Consider the following 14,893-nt stretch of genomic DNA (forward strand, 5'->3'; position numbering starts at 1 on the left):
GCCTAAAATAAACCTATCTGCACATCCCTATCAGGGACTCATGCAGGAAATACATACATTTCAGGGCAGGATCTATGCATTATCAGTTCTCTGCACTTCCCTTTGGCTTATCCACTACTCCCAGTGTCTTCACAAAATGCCTGTCTCCAGCCATTGCCTATTGCCAGACAGAGAAAAATTCAAATTTACCCTTACTTGGACGTTTGCTTGATGCAGGCAGACAGTCAGGAAAAGCTGTTACGGCACTTGACTTTTGTAAAGAATCCTCTAACCTCCCTGGGGTACACTATCAAAGAAATTAAATCAAAACTAGTCCCCAGTCAAAAGATTGTATTCCTGGGAGCAAGCTTGGACACAGCATCCCAGATGGGATTCCTTACTCTGGAAAAACAAGCCTAACAGACTTTTTGCTCAAATGGCCACCCAAACCCAGCTATCCACAAGGAAAATCCTGCAGGCCCTAGGGTTCATGGCCTCTTGCATTCTACTAATTCTATATGCCAGACTGCATATTAGGAAACTTCAATGGTACTTAAAGTCTTTGGTGCCAACATTCTCATGACCTGGAAACATTCATACTTTAAGGACAGAGTTTCTTTGGTGGGCAGCAGCATGCAACCACAACAAGGGACTTCCCTTTACTCAACCCCATGCCCCCCCCCAGACCTTAACCACAGATGCATCAGACTGTGCCTGGGGGCACATCTGGATGGCAAGTGCATTCAGGGCCACTGGAGCCCAAAGCAAATTTAGCAGCACATCACCCAAAAAGATGCTAGCTGTTCAGCATGCGCTGACAGCTTTCAGATCCCTATTTTCAGCAGGACCCCTGCTAATAATGACAGGTAACACCACAGTTATGTGGTACATCAATAAGCAGGGGGGAGCCCACTCTTACCCTCTCTGCAGGCTAGCCATGTCCCTGTGGAACACGGCCTTGGATATTAATCTGGAAGCTCAATTCCTGCCAGGCAAACAAAACTCTCTGGCAGACGACTTAAGTATTAATCTCGTAGACCCACACGAGTGGCAATTAGACCCCAGCACTTTCAGCCTTCTAACCCAGAAATGGGAGACCCCAGAGGTGGATCATTTTGCCTCCCCCTACAATCACCAGTTCAGCAAATTCTGCATCAGGGCACCTCACAGCAGGGCCTGGAAAGTGGATGCCCTATCCTCCTAGTGGGTAAGCCTCTCAATCTATGCATTTTACCCTCTACCTCTTTTCAAAAGAATATTACTCAAGATAAGACAGGACAGACGAAAGGGCAATCCTGATTGCCCCGGACTGGCCACGCCAGCACTGGTACCCACTGCTGTGCAGCCTGTCACTGGTGCCACCATGGCACCTACCCCAGATCCTAAACCTCCTCACTCAGCAGGAGGGACAGATTTTGCATCTGCAACTGCAAACACTGAGTCTTGTAGCCTAGCTTATTTCTTGAAATCTCCACCAGTGACCAGCCTAAGCAAGCAGGTGCTGGATGTCATTCTTGAAGCCAGAAGACCCAGTACAAGGAAATTCTATGCTGATAAGTGGAAAAGGTATTGTTCCTGGAGTCAGTCTAAAGGAGAGGACACAGCACTGCCCTCCTTACCTTTAATCCTGGATTACCTAGCAGATCTACTCCACAGAGGCCTTTCCTTCTCTTCCATTAAGATTTATGCCTCTGCCATCTCAGCTCATTACAACACTAAGCCACCTCTCTTCTTTCATCCTCTCAACAGTTCCTGAGAGGGCAAACGACTTAAGGCCACCAAGGAGAGCCCCCACCCCTGCTTGGGACCTTAACTTTGTAGTGGAAAAGCTCACCCTACCTCCCTTTGAGCCTGCAGCATCAGCAGAGTTAAAATTCCTCTCTTGGAAAACACACTTACTTCTGGCCGTCACTTCAGCTAGAAGAGTGTATGAGTTACAAGCACTTATGGCTGTGGAACCCTTCATTATTTTTCATGCTGACAGGGGTTTCCCTCAGGACTAACCCTTCCTTTATGCCGAAAGTGGTGTCCAGTGTAGCTCTAAACCAGTCTACCCATTTGCCAACCTTCTTCCCTAATCCTCAGAATAAAGGGGAAAGGGTCCTGCACTCCTTAGATGTGCACAGACATCTCAGATTCTACCTTGATAGGACTAAGACCTTGAGAAAATCTGACCAGTTACTAGTCAGATGTTCTTCGTGTTTCACTGTTGCAGTCATTACATTTAGGTTATCTGCCTGCAGGTAGCCCTCAGCCGGCCTGAATACCAGAGTCTTGGATTCCTGCGTCGGATGCGGTCTCCTCTTCCTTGACGTCAGGGGTGTAAAACATGCAGCTGACGCCATTACATCAGTCTTTCTTCCTGTACAGTGCCCGAAGTAGAAGCAGTTCACAAGTGCTGGTCGGCTGACTCCTGAAATTTTCGTTTTCGAGTTTCAGAACCACAGTCTTCAAAAAAGCTAATTACCCTGTTGGGGATCCTTTTTCTTGCTCTTAAACCGATTTCAGTAAAAGTTAACAGTTGTATTACCTGTGGAAAGCAAATACCTCATAAAGATTTTCATTTGTACTGCATTCCTCGCTTAGGCCCAGACCACGAAGTCCCTCGCTGTCTGTTTTGTGCCTTATTCAACCCCCGAACTGTACGTCGTCAGGCTATTTTTGCAGCAAATTATTTTGGTACTCTGTTTAACTGTCCAGAAATGGCTTTGGTAAGCCATCTGACTACCAATATTCTGAAAAAACGTAAAGATAAAGACAGAGACAGACCGCATAGGTCCAAAACTGCCGACGATGCTTCCATTAAGCTAGTCGCCATTTCGCTGGTACTCAGTGAGGCGCTTTCGCAGCCCCTGATACCTGCTACTTCAGATTCGCAGGCCTCTGCTGAGACCCTTTCATTGTCCGGTATGCCGCAAGATGTTTTTTCGACTATAGAACCTGCTGATGTCTCTACCTTGGATGGGTCTGGAGCCGCTGTGCAGGCACCGGCTTTTGAGGGTGTATTTAGGCCTACAGACTTGCATTTCAAACCGACGCCATCTTCTTGTTCAAGGCCTAAAACTCGACCCACGCCTAGAAAACCGATGTCCAAACTGTGCATGGTCAGGCCCATATGCCTAAAAAACAAATAAGAATGGCTGAAGACCTTATTACTTTAATTAGGGGAAGTCAGCCTTCCCCCTCTGAGACCTAGAACTGATTTTCCTTCTGATCAGGATTCTGAAATTTCTGTTTCTTCTGTTTACGAGGATTTGCCCTTAACTACCTATGAGGATTCTGATGCAGAATATTCAATTCCCTCTCCTTCTCCTCCAGGAGACTTTTCTTTTGGTGAAAGTTTGCACTCTCTTAGGGAGCATTTCTGCTGGGAAAGCCAGGATTACTCTGACTCCAAAAAGAGGCTTAGGGAATTCTTACTACTCCCTCTACACAGGCCTTTAGCTATACCTCCTGTTCTGTGGACATTGTAGATGATGCCTTCTTGGAATCTAGCCTGGCCCCAGACACTTTACCTCCAGCTCCCAGAAAACCTGAGAGGTATTACAGCGTACCTGACTCAAGTTTTTCTGCAAAAATCCCACTGCGGATCCAGAGACCATTTCCCAAGGACCAAAAGGCATTAAAGCGACTACTGCTAAAAACCCTACCCCTCTGATAGAGATTCCAGAGTCTTGGACTGATGTGGTAAGAAGCTATACACATGTTCATTGTGTTTCACTGTTGCAGTCATTACTCTTGGGTTATCCTGCTGGCAGGCTACCCTCAGTCGGCCAGAATTCCAAAGTCTAGGTCCGGCGTCGGTTACTGTCGTCTCTTCCCTGACGTCAGTGCGCCAGGGGTATAAAAGATGCAGCCGACGCCATTTTCTTCAGTCTTTCTTGCTGCGCAGTGCCGGAAGCAAAAGCAGTTCGCAAGTGCCGGTCGGCCGACTCCTGAGATTTTCAAATTCGAATTTCAGAACCAAAGTCTTTATTAAAGCTAAGTACCCCGTTGGGGAAACTTTTTTTCTTGCTCCAGACCGATGTCAGAAAAAGTTAACAATTGTATTTCTTGTGGGAAGCAAATACCTCATAAGGATTTTCACTCTTACTGTATTCCTTGCCTAGGCCCTGATCACAGCTTTGCTAGCTGTCGCTTTTGTGCTAGATTTAACCAACGCACTATTAAGCATCGGTTCGATTTTGCATTTCATTACTTTGGCCGAAGATTTAATTATATAATGCCGTCGGACCAGCCGACAACCGGAGTTTACAAAAAACGCAAGGACAAGGTAAAGGATAGGCATCCGAGGTCCAAAACTGATGAGGCCTCTGCTAGGCCAGTCGCCGGTTCTCAGTGAGGCGTTTTCGCAGCCCCTGGCACCCGCTGCCTCAGAGCCACAGGCCGCTTCCGACTCCCACGTGGAGCTGACTGGGCCTCTGGATACTCAATGTATTGGACACTCTGAAGTCATTCCCTCAGATGGGTCCGGAGCCGCTGAACAGGCATCGGCATCTGAGGGTGTCTTCAGACCTACACAACTATATATTAAGCCATCTTCAGCTTCAAAGACTAAAGCAGCTCTAAAGACAAAGAAACAAGTACAGCATTCTCCTACTCAGACTTCCATGCCTAAAAAACAGATGCTCAAAATGGCCGAAGACCTAATTACTTTGATCAGGGGTTCCCATCCCCCTCCTGATAAGAGGCCTAGGCAAGAGACAGAGTATGATTCTTCTGATCAGGTTTGTATTTCCTCTGATTCCTCTTCTGAACAGGATTACTCCATGCTTCCCTACGAGGATTCTGATGCTGAAGAATCCATTCCTTCAGCCTCTCCTCCTGAGGACAGCAATATTTAATGTCACTGCTTAAACACAGATTGTTGACAAATACTGAATGTTCAGAGGACAAGGAATTGCAGGATTCATTGCATGCAGCTGAACAAGTGGGAAAGCATACTTTGCAATATGGATATGATTCTCTGGAGGCTTCTTGCAGGGCCGCTGTTACAGGTTCTGTTATTAGAAGGCATGCTTGGTTAAAGGAACAGAATCTGCCAGATCATGTTAAAGCAAATTTATTAGATGCACCATTACAGCATGATACTTTGTTTGGTACTAAAGCAGAAGAGGTGTAGAATAAAATGGAGGATAAAGCAAAATCCATGCAGACTGTCGAGGATTTCTTACAGGTAGAGCCACCCAGGTTTAGCAGGAACTGGCCTTCTAAAAATTGGTCCTTTCCAGTGTCAGACAGACCACAAAGAGGCAGATATAGGCGTCCCAGAGGCAGATCTCCGCCCCAAGGCTCATACAGGCCTAAACAATGGGGTGCTCCTACCTCCAAAAGCGGAGAAGACAAATCACAGCCTTACAGGAAACAGTCCCAATGACTTTCCTCTACCAGATCCAAGCACTTCTCTTTTGGTAGCCCCCTTAGGGGGAAAACTAGCACTTTTTTCATCAAATTGGCAAATGGTTACCCAAGACAAATGGGTCCTGAACATAGTGGCCCAAGGCTACAGGTTCCATTTTCACACTCTACCAAGGTCAAAAGGTATGCCAGACCTGCCACACAATCAGTGAGCAGAGGCACAAAAACAAATTACAGCCCTCATGGACATGAGGGCCATTGAGCAAGTACCACATCAAGAGCAGGGGCGAGGATTTTACTCCAGACTTTTCCTAGTACCCAGAAAGGACAAAACCTGGAGACCAATACTGGACCTGTCTATACTAAATGCGTTTCTGGAAGTTCCAAAATTCAAGATGTTGACTGTACAGCAGCTACTGCCCATGGGCAAGAAGGCTTGGCTAGTAACTTCGGACCTAAAAGAGGCATACCTGCATGTCCCAATCAGACAATCTTGCAGAAGATGCCTCAGATTCATAGCTGGCTCAATGCATTGCCAATTCTCTGCACTGCCCTTTGGCTTATCTACTGCACCCAGGGTCTTCACAAAATTCCTGGCACCAGTAATTGCGTTTTGCAGACAAAAAGGAATTCATATATATCCCTACTTGAACGACTGCCTAATTCAAGCAGAGAACGAAGACATTCTTCTAAAGCATCTGACGTTTGTAAAAAGATTACTAATTGGCCTAGGGTACACAGTAAACGAAAAGAAATCAAAAGTAGTGCCCTCTCAAGAGATAATATTCCCGGGTGCAAGCTTAAATACAACTGCCCAGATGGCTGATCTCACGCCAGACAACCAAAAGCAACTGACTACTTACTTCAAGAAATTGGCAACAGAAACCCACTTATCTGCAAGGAAAATCCTCCAGGCCTTGGGTTTCATGGCATCCTGCATTCTACTAATTCCATATGCCAGACTGCATATGAGGAAACTACAATGGTATCTAAAAAGTGTTTGGACTCAGCATTGCCACAGCCTGGACACAGTAATTACACTCATTCCCTGCCTGCAACAGGAATTTCAATGGTGGGCAGAAGCCTGTAACCACAACAAGGGTCTGCCATTCAGTTTTACCCACAGCCAGACACACTGACAACGGATGCATCAGATTATGCCTGGGGGGCCCATATGGCAGGAAAATGTATTCAGGGCACATGGCCTGCAAACCAGATGCATCTTCACATCAATCAAAAAGAGATGCTAGCTGTTCAAAATGCCCTGACAGCTTTCAAGGACCTGCTTCACCCAGGACAGTTACTGATACAGACAACACTACGGTCATGTGGTACCTAAACAAGCAGGGAGGTACACATTCCTACCCCCTCTGCAGACATGCAATGACCTTATGGGACACAGCATTGGCTTTTCAAGTTCACCTGCAAGCACAATTCCTGCCAGGAAAGACAAATTTACTGGCAGACGAACTAAGCAGAAACCTCATGGATCCCCACGAATGGAAACTGGATCCACAAGTCTTCAGCATGATAATAAGGAAATGGGGATGCCCAGACATAGATCTATTTGCCTCCCCTCACAACTGCCAATTGCAGAGATTTTGCACAAGGATTTACCACAAGCAAGCATGGAAAGTGGACGCCCTATCATTCAGCTGGAAAAATCTAACCGTACATGCTTTTCCCCCATTGCCTCTCCTGCCCAGGGTACTCCTAAAGGTCAGACAAGAGAAGCCAAAAATGATATTGATAGCACCAGATTGGCCACGCCAGCACTGGTACCCATTCCTCAAGTGCTTGTCTCAAGCTCCATCATGGATATTGCCTCAAACTTCTCACTTGCTGACCCAACAAAACAATACGATCCTGCACAGCCAACTCAGGACCTTAAATCTGGCAGCATGGCGGATAATGTAGCCATTCAGAACACTCCTCTTTCAAAAGCTGTTATGGATGTTATCTTGGAGGCCAGGAGGCCCAGTACCAGAAAATCTTATGCAGAAAAATGGAAGAGATTCTGTGCTTGGAACAAGGCATTGACACGTGTGTACCAAATATCCCTCAGATTTTACAATACCTAACTGAGATGCTGAACAAAGGCCTTTTTCTCATCAATTAAGATTCATGCCTCTGCCATTTCAGCCCACTACAGTATGGAACCACCTATCTTTTCTCATCCTTTAATAAGGCAGTACCTCAGAGGGGCCAAAAACATTAGGCCTCCAAGGAGAGCACCAGTTCTGGCCTGGGACCTCAATTATGTTTTGGAAAAACTCACACTGCCTCCTTTCGAGCCAGCATCAACAGCAGATATAAAATTCTTGTCCTGGAAAACAGCTCTGCTCCTAGCAATTACCTCTGCAAGGCGAGTCTCGGAGTTACAAGCACTAATGGCTGTGGAACCTTTCATCATTTTTCATCCAGACAGGGTTTCTCTTTGGACAAACCCTACATTTATGCCTAAGGTGGTGTCCAGTGTGGTCCTCAACCAAACCATTCACTTGCCTACCTTTTATCGAAATCCACAGAACAAGGGTGAGAAAATTCTGCATTCTTTGGACATACACAGGCAGTTGCGCTTCTACTTGGACAGAACTAAAGCTTTCAGAAAGACTGAACAACTTTTAGTGTCATATGCTGCAGGATCACAAGGAAAGGCCATCTCAAAACAGACCATTTCTAAATGGATAGGCCATTGCATCTGCTTCTGCTATTTTCAACATGGCAAATCAGTGCCTACGGGCATTAGACCTCATTCCACCAGAGCAGCAGCCACTTCAGCAGCCTTCCTCAGATGAGTACCAACCAAACATATCTTAGAGGCTGCAACTTGGCGTTCAGTGCACACCTTCACAAAGCACTACCACTTACCTCTTTACTCTAAGTCCAGAGCAGGCTTTGCCACTGCAGTTCTGCAGAGCCTCATAGCCTCTCCTAATCCTATTTAGCCCAGCCACCCATCCTCAGCTATGGGATTCACCCCAAGAGTAATGACTGCAACAGTGAAACACGAACATAGTACAGTTGTGTACATACCATAAATGTAGATGTTCGAGTGTATTCACTGTTGCAGTCCAGGTTACCCACCCTCCATCCCCCTTTTCTTTGCTAGGACTTGTCTGCACTTCTCTATCCTATACAACCTTTTTGGTGTATTTGCTTGTAGATGAAGAAAATGTTATTTCTGTGCATGCATTTTTATTGGCATATTTTTCAGCCTACCAGTTTGGGGGCACCTGACATCTGCGGCACGAAAAACTGAAGAAAATGGCGTCGGCTGCATCTTTTATACCCCTGGCGAACTGACGTCAGGGAAGAGGCGACAGCAACCGACGCCGGACCTAGACTTTGGAATTCTGGCCGACTGAGGGTAGCCTGCCAGCAGGATAACCCAAGAGTAATGACTGCAACAGTGAAAACACTCTAACATCTACATTTATGGTAGGTGCACAACTGTACTTTCTGCTACTTTGGCCCTAGGGGCTTTAACTGCCAGTTTCATATGTTAAAGTTTCGGCAGTATATTATGGGACTACGTAAATAGAAAATGATGATGATTCCTGACTGTGCTGAACGTAAAGAATTACAAGATTTAATGCATTCTGCTGAACAAGTTGGTAAACATACTTTGCAGTGTGGTTTTGATTCTTTAGAAGCATCTTGCAGGGCTGCTGTCACTGGGTCTGTACTTAGAAGGCATGCTTGGCTTAAGGAGCAAAACTTGCCAGATCATGTTAAAGCTAAATTACTGGATGCTCCCTTAAACCAAGACTGCCTGTTTGGCAACAAAGCAGTAGTAGTCCTTAAAAAGATGGAGGAAAAAGTTAAATCTATACAAACTGTTAAAATTTCATGCAAGTACAGCCTCCCATGTTTAGTAGGCATTGGCCTTCTAAGAACTGGTGCTTTCCAGTCTCTTCCAGGCCTTCTCAGCCCAAACCCAGGAACAGCAGACCACCTAGGCTACAGTCTCAAGGTACACACAGGCCCAAGCAGTGGGGGGCTCCCACTTCCAAAGCTGGAAGTAGCAAGACTACCCCTGTGCAAAAATGTCACAATGACTTAACCTTAACCCTGCTCAACTGCCTGCTCCCTTAGGAGGAAAGATCACCCTGCATGCAAAAAACTGGGAAATCATTACCCAGGACAAATGGGTTTTAAATGTAGTCTTCCAAAGATACAGATTCCACTTCCACACCTTACCAGCCCAAATGGTTGGCCAGACCTACCTCCAAATCAGTGGGCAGAGGCTCAACAGCAGGTTCTCTCCCTTTTAAGTATCAGGGCTATGCAACCTGTCCCAGCAGAAGAAAAGGGACAGTGTTTTTACTCGAGACTTTTCCTGGTACCCAGAAAAGACCTTATCCTGGACCTCACTATTCTAAACACCTTTTTGGTAATCCCAGAATTCAAAATGCAAACACTTCAACAGCTGCTTCCTATGCTAGGCAAAGATGCCTGGTTGGCAACCTAGGACTTAAAGGAAGCTTAACTGCACATTCCAATAAAGGAATCTTGCAGAAAATACCTACGCTTCAGAGCAGGCTTCATGCATGTCAGTTCTGTGCACTTACCTTTGGCTTATCTACTGCGCCCAGGGTATTCACAAAGTGTCTAGCTCCAGTCATTGCATTTTGCAGGCAGTGAAATATTCAGATATACCCATACCTGGACGATTGTCTGGTTCAGGCAGAAAGCCAGGACATGCTATTAAAACATCTGGTATTTGTAAAGAAACTTCTAAACTCGCTGTGGTACACCATAAACGAAACTAAATCTCATCTAGTACCCTGCCAACAAATAGTATTACTGGGACCAAGCTTGAACACAATTTCCCAGATGGCTTACCTCACGCCAGAGAAACAAGTTTGACAGTCTACATCAAACTACTGGCCACAAAGACCCAGCTATCTGCAAGGAAAATCCTGCAAGCCCTGGGATTCATGGCTTCTTGAATTCTACTAATTCCATATGCAAAACTGCATATGAGGAAACTACAACAGTATCTAAAAAGCTTGTGGTGCCAACATTCTCAGGACCTGGAATCAATGATTCATATCATTCCTTGTATGAAGACAGAGTTCCTTTGGTGGGCAGAGGCCTGCCACCTTAACGAGGGGCTCTGTTTCAGTCTACCCCCTGCCGCCCAAACCCTGACTACAGACGCATGAGAATATGCATGGGGGGCTCACTTGGCAGGGCGGTGCATTCAGGGCAAATGGAACCTGAGTCAGATGTACCTGCATATCAACCAACCAAAAAGAAATGTTAGCTGTACAGAATTCCATGACAGCCTTCAAAGATCACATTCTTCTAGGACAATTATTGGTAAAGACAGACAACACCACAGTTATGTGGTACATAAACAAGCAGGGTGTAATCCACTCCTACCCTCTCTGCAGACTAGCCATGTCTCTGTGGAGGACAGCCTAGAGCTACCAAGTGCACCTACAAGCTCAATTCCTGCCAGGCAAACTATATTTACTGGCAGACGACCTAAGCAGAAATCTCATGGATCCACACGAGTGGAAACTGGAACCAAAAATATTCAACCTCTTGAGGAACAAATGGGGGACTCCAGAGATAGACCTGTTTGCCTCCCCTCAGAACTACCAATTGGACAAATTCTGCACAAGGACTCCCCACAGTCAAGCTTGGAAAGTGGATGCCCTGTCCTTTACCTGGGAAAGCCTCTCAGTTTATGCCTTCCCACCTCTGCCTCTCCTCTTGAAGGTTCTGCTAAAGATCAAACAGGACAAACCAAGAACAATACTAATTGCGCCAGACTGGCCTCGCCAGCACTGTTACCCCCTTTTGCACAGTATGATACTGCTGGATCCATGGCACCTACCTCAGACACCTTACCTGCTGTCCCAGTAGGTGGGCCAGATCCTGCACCCTCAGCTTCAAATCCTGAACCTTGCAGCCTGGCTAAGTTCTTGAGCTCTGCAATAGCATCTCTCAGTAAGCAGGTACTAGATGTCATTCTGGAAGCAAGGAGACCTAGTACTAGAAAATTGTATGCTGAAAAGTGGAAAAGATACTCTTCCTGGAGCCATACTCAGGGGATGGGCTGTACGGTGACCAGCTTACCTCATATCCTTCAGTACTTAACAGAAATGTTCCACAGGAGCCTATCCTTCCCGTCATTTAAAATTTATGCCTGTGCCATCTCAACACATTGTAATACTGAACCACCCCTATTCTGTCACGCCCTGTTAAAGCATTTCCTCAGAGGGGCTAAAAATTTAACAACACCCCCCCCCCCCCCCGGGGAACCCCCACTCCAGCCTGGAACCATAACTTTGTATTGGAAAAGCTCTTTCCCTCCATTTGAACCAGCTGCTACTGCAGAGCTGATATTCCTTTCTTGGAAAACAGCCTTCCTTCTAGCCATCACTTCAGCAAGAAGTGTCTGAATTACAGGCCCTCATGGCAGTGGAGTCCTTCATTATCTTCCATGCAGACAGGGTTTCCATCAGGACCAATCCATCCTTTATGCCCAAGGTGGTGTCTAGTGTTGCCCTTAATCAGTCCATTCATTTGCCCACTTTTTTCCTGAATCCACAAAACAAAGGAGAGAGAATACTGCACTCTTTGGACGTGCACAGACAACTTAGATTTTATTTGGACAGGACTAAGCCTCTCAGAAAATCTGAACAGCTGCTAGTTGGCTTTACTGCAGGGGCGTAGGGGGAAGGCCATTTCAAAGCAAATCAATTCTAAATGGATAGCCCTTTGCATTCATTTCTGCTATAAGCACCATGTAAAGCCTCCCCCACAGAGGATTAGATCACATTCCACCAGGACTGCATCTACCTATGCAGCCTTTCTTAGAGGAGTTCCTACCAGGGACATCCCAGAAGCTGCTACCTAGAGCTCTGTACATACCTTCACCAAGCATTACCACATGCCTGTTTTTTTCTAAATCCAGAGCTGGTTTCGCCACTGCAGTTTTGCATGGCTTAATAGCTGGCCCTAATGCTCTCTAACTTCCTCCTCCCTTCCTTAGCTTTGGGAATCAACCCAAATGTAATGACTGCCACAGTGAAACACGAAGAACATAGTACATTTGCGTACACTTAACATAAATGTAGATGTTAGTGTGTATTCACTGTTGCAGTCCTAGTTACCCTCCCTCCAGCCCCCTGACCTGTCTTGGCTCTACCTTTTCCTTCTTGTTTGGAGTAATTGAGCTTTCTGGTGTATGTGCTTTTTGTGGGAGGTGTAACATAACATATAATTGCTTCTCATTATGGGGGCACCTGACATCTGGGACAAGAAAAACTGATATAATGGCATCGGCTGCATGTTTTATACCCCTGACGACCTGACGTCATGAAAGAGGAGACAGCATCCGACGCAGGAATCCAAGATTCTGGTATTCAGGCCAGTTGAGGGCTACCTGCAGGCAGTTAACCCAAATGTAATGACTGCAGCAGTGAATACATTTGAACATCTACATTTATGGTAAGTGTAGCCAACTGTACTTTTTGCTCCGGGGCAGAGGTCAAGGCCATTTCAAAACAATTTCCAAATGGATAGCACACTCTATCCATTTCTGCTATAAACACCATGGGAAACCAACCCCTCACGGGGTCAGAACACATTCCACTAGGGCTACTTCTACCTGTACAGCATTCCTCAGGGCAGTCAGTACCAGGGGCATTCTGGAAGCTGCTAACTGGTGTTCTGTTCACACCTTCACCTGCCTATCTTTTCCAAATCCAGGGCTGGTTTTGCAACAGCAGTGCTGCAGGGCATACTAGCCAGCCCCAACTCTTCTTGACTGCCTTCACCCATTTTTCAGCTTTGGGAATCAACCCGTGTGTTTGGACTGCAACAGTGAAACACGAAGAACATAGTACAGTTGTTTACACTTACCATAAATGTAGATGTTCAAGTGTATTCACTGTTGCAGTCCTGGTGTCCCACCCACCAGCCATTTTGTCTCTCTTTCTCCTCTCTGTTTATTACTCGCACCTTACAGGCCTAGTAGTATTTACTTTTTACTGGTGGTGTTTTTCCCCACCATAACTTAGCTCCCTACTGGTGGGCTCCTGACATTTTTGGCAAGAAAAACTGATGTAATGGCGTTGGCTGCCTGTTTTTATACCCCTGACGTCAGTCCTGAAACGGCAGCAACCGATGCAGAAATGCTAAGTCTCTGGTATCCAGGCCGACTGAGGGCTACCTGCAGGCAGATAACCCAAGTGTGATGACTGCAACAGTGAATGCACTCGAACATCTACACTTATGGTAAGTGTACACAAACTGTACTTTTGTACTGTTGTGTGAAGAAAACCATCTCTTTGGGTCCTTTGGATAGCTCCTCTGTCTATTGGTTGTTAACTGGATTTTCCTTTATTTGCAACAAGTACATATTTATATTATTGTACATTGTAGGTCTTCCTTATTATTTTGTACATGAAGATGGCATGTGTGCACGCACTCACACAAACACCTGAACATAAGAATTTCAGAGAAAAAGTACTAGTTTTAAGAGAATAGTCTCACTGAAGAAGGCCTTCTTAAAGACCAGTTGATATGTGAAAGCAATGCCTATTTTCCTTTGTATAATCATTTATACATTGTTTCACAGGGTTGGTGTTCCAAAAGGTGCCAGAGGATCACAGGTTAGACCTTTGCAAAACAAGAGGGCACCAAAACCTGCAGAAGTTTTTGGAGACTTGAGAACTGAAGTCTTCAGTATGCTTTGCTATCTTGGTCCTCATCTTGCTCATGATCCTGTATTATTTGCAAAAGTGGTCCGCTTGGGAAAAGCATTCATGAAGGAGGTTAGTGGCAACATTTTTTGTCTTATTTTAAAAAATATATTTTTAAGGTGATGTATTTTTCTAACATGAGTGCAGCAAGACATATAGCTTTTGTATATATTTAGTGCTCTTAAGATTGCATCTTTACACTTTCTCTTTTTCACTGCTGTATTTCTGGGACCTGGAATAATTTTTTCATGCTTAGTCATGTTGTCTATTGCTTAAAGTTTAATTCCTCCAAAGATATTTTTGTATGTTAAGTTAATTTGTAGTCTCCTTACTAAAAATGTTGTGCTTTTTTGCATATTTATTCATAAGTAAGTAAACAGCCTAGTAAACTGATAAGTTGGTAGCTTTGAATAAATTGCACATTTCTATGTTTTGGTATGAAGATACCTAAAGCTGATTAAAAAAAAAGAAAAAATTCCAAATGCTGCTTTTTTGGCAGTGTCCATTTAATGGAGCTGTCCTACAGAATAGTTTCAAAGATGCACATATTGCTACTGTGTGTTACCTTGACATGTATTCTTGTGTGTCTTTCTTGAAGCTTCTCTTGTTTTAATCTGTTGTAGTTTTACTGCACTTTTTTAGTTATTGAGAAAATGCTAAGGCTGTGGAGTTCCAAATACCATCATTTATTCAGGTCTATGTTATATCATCGAATGCTTAAAAAAGCGATCGATGAATAATAGATCCCATGTAAGCGAAAGCTTACAATTTTGAAAATCGCTATTCCAAAAAAAAAAAAAAAAAAATGAAAGAATACATAAAGTGGGGGG

The 14,893-nt window shown here is 45.0% G+C and overlaps 1 protein-coding gene across 1 annotated transcript in view; it reads left to right on the forward strand.

Moving 5' to 3' along the window:
* LOC122789851 (THO complex subunit 2-like) overlaps nt 1-14,893 on the forward strand; it is a 2,067,217-nt gene that overhangs the window by 1,144,373 nt on the left and 907,951 nt on the right. The window contains exon 12 of the mRNA XM_044057285.1: nt 13,940-14,135. Coding sequence (XP_043913220.1) covers nt 13,940-14,135 — 196 coding nt within the window. The remainder of the gene's footprint in view (nt 1-13,939; nt 14,136-14,893) is intronic.

Source organism: Protopterus annectens, chromosome 15.part0, assembly GCF_019279795.1.
Source record: "Protopterus annectens isolate FY-2018-M chromosome 15.part0, PAN1.0, whole genome shotgun sequence".
NCBI classification, from domain to species: Eukaryota; Metazoa; Chordata; order Ceratodontiformes; family Protopteridae; genus Protopterus; species Protopterus annectens.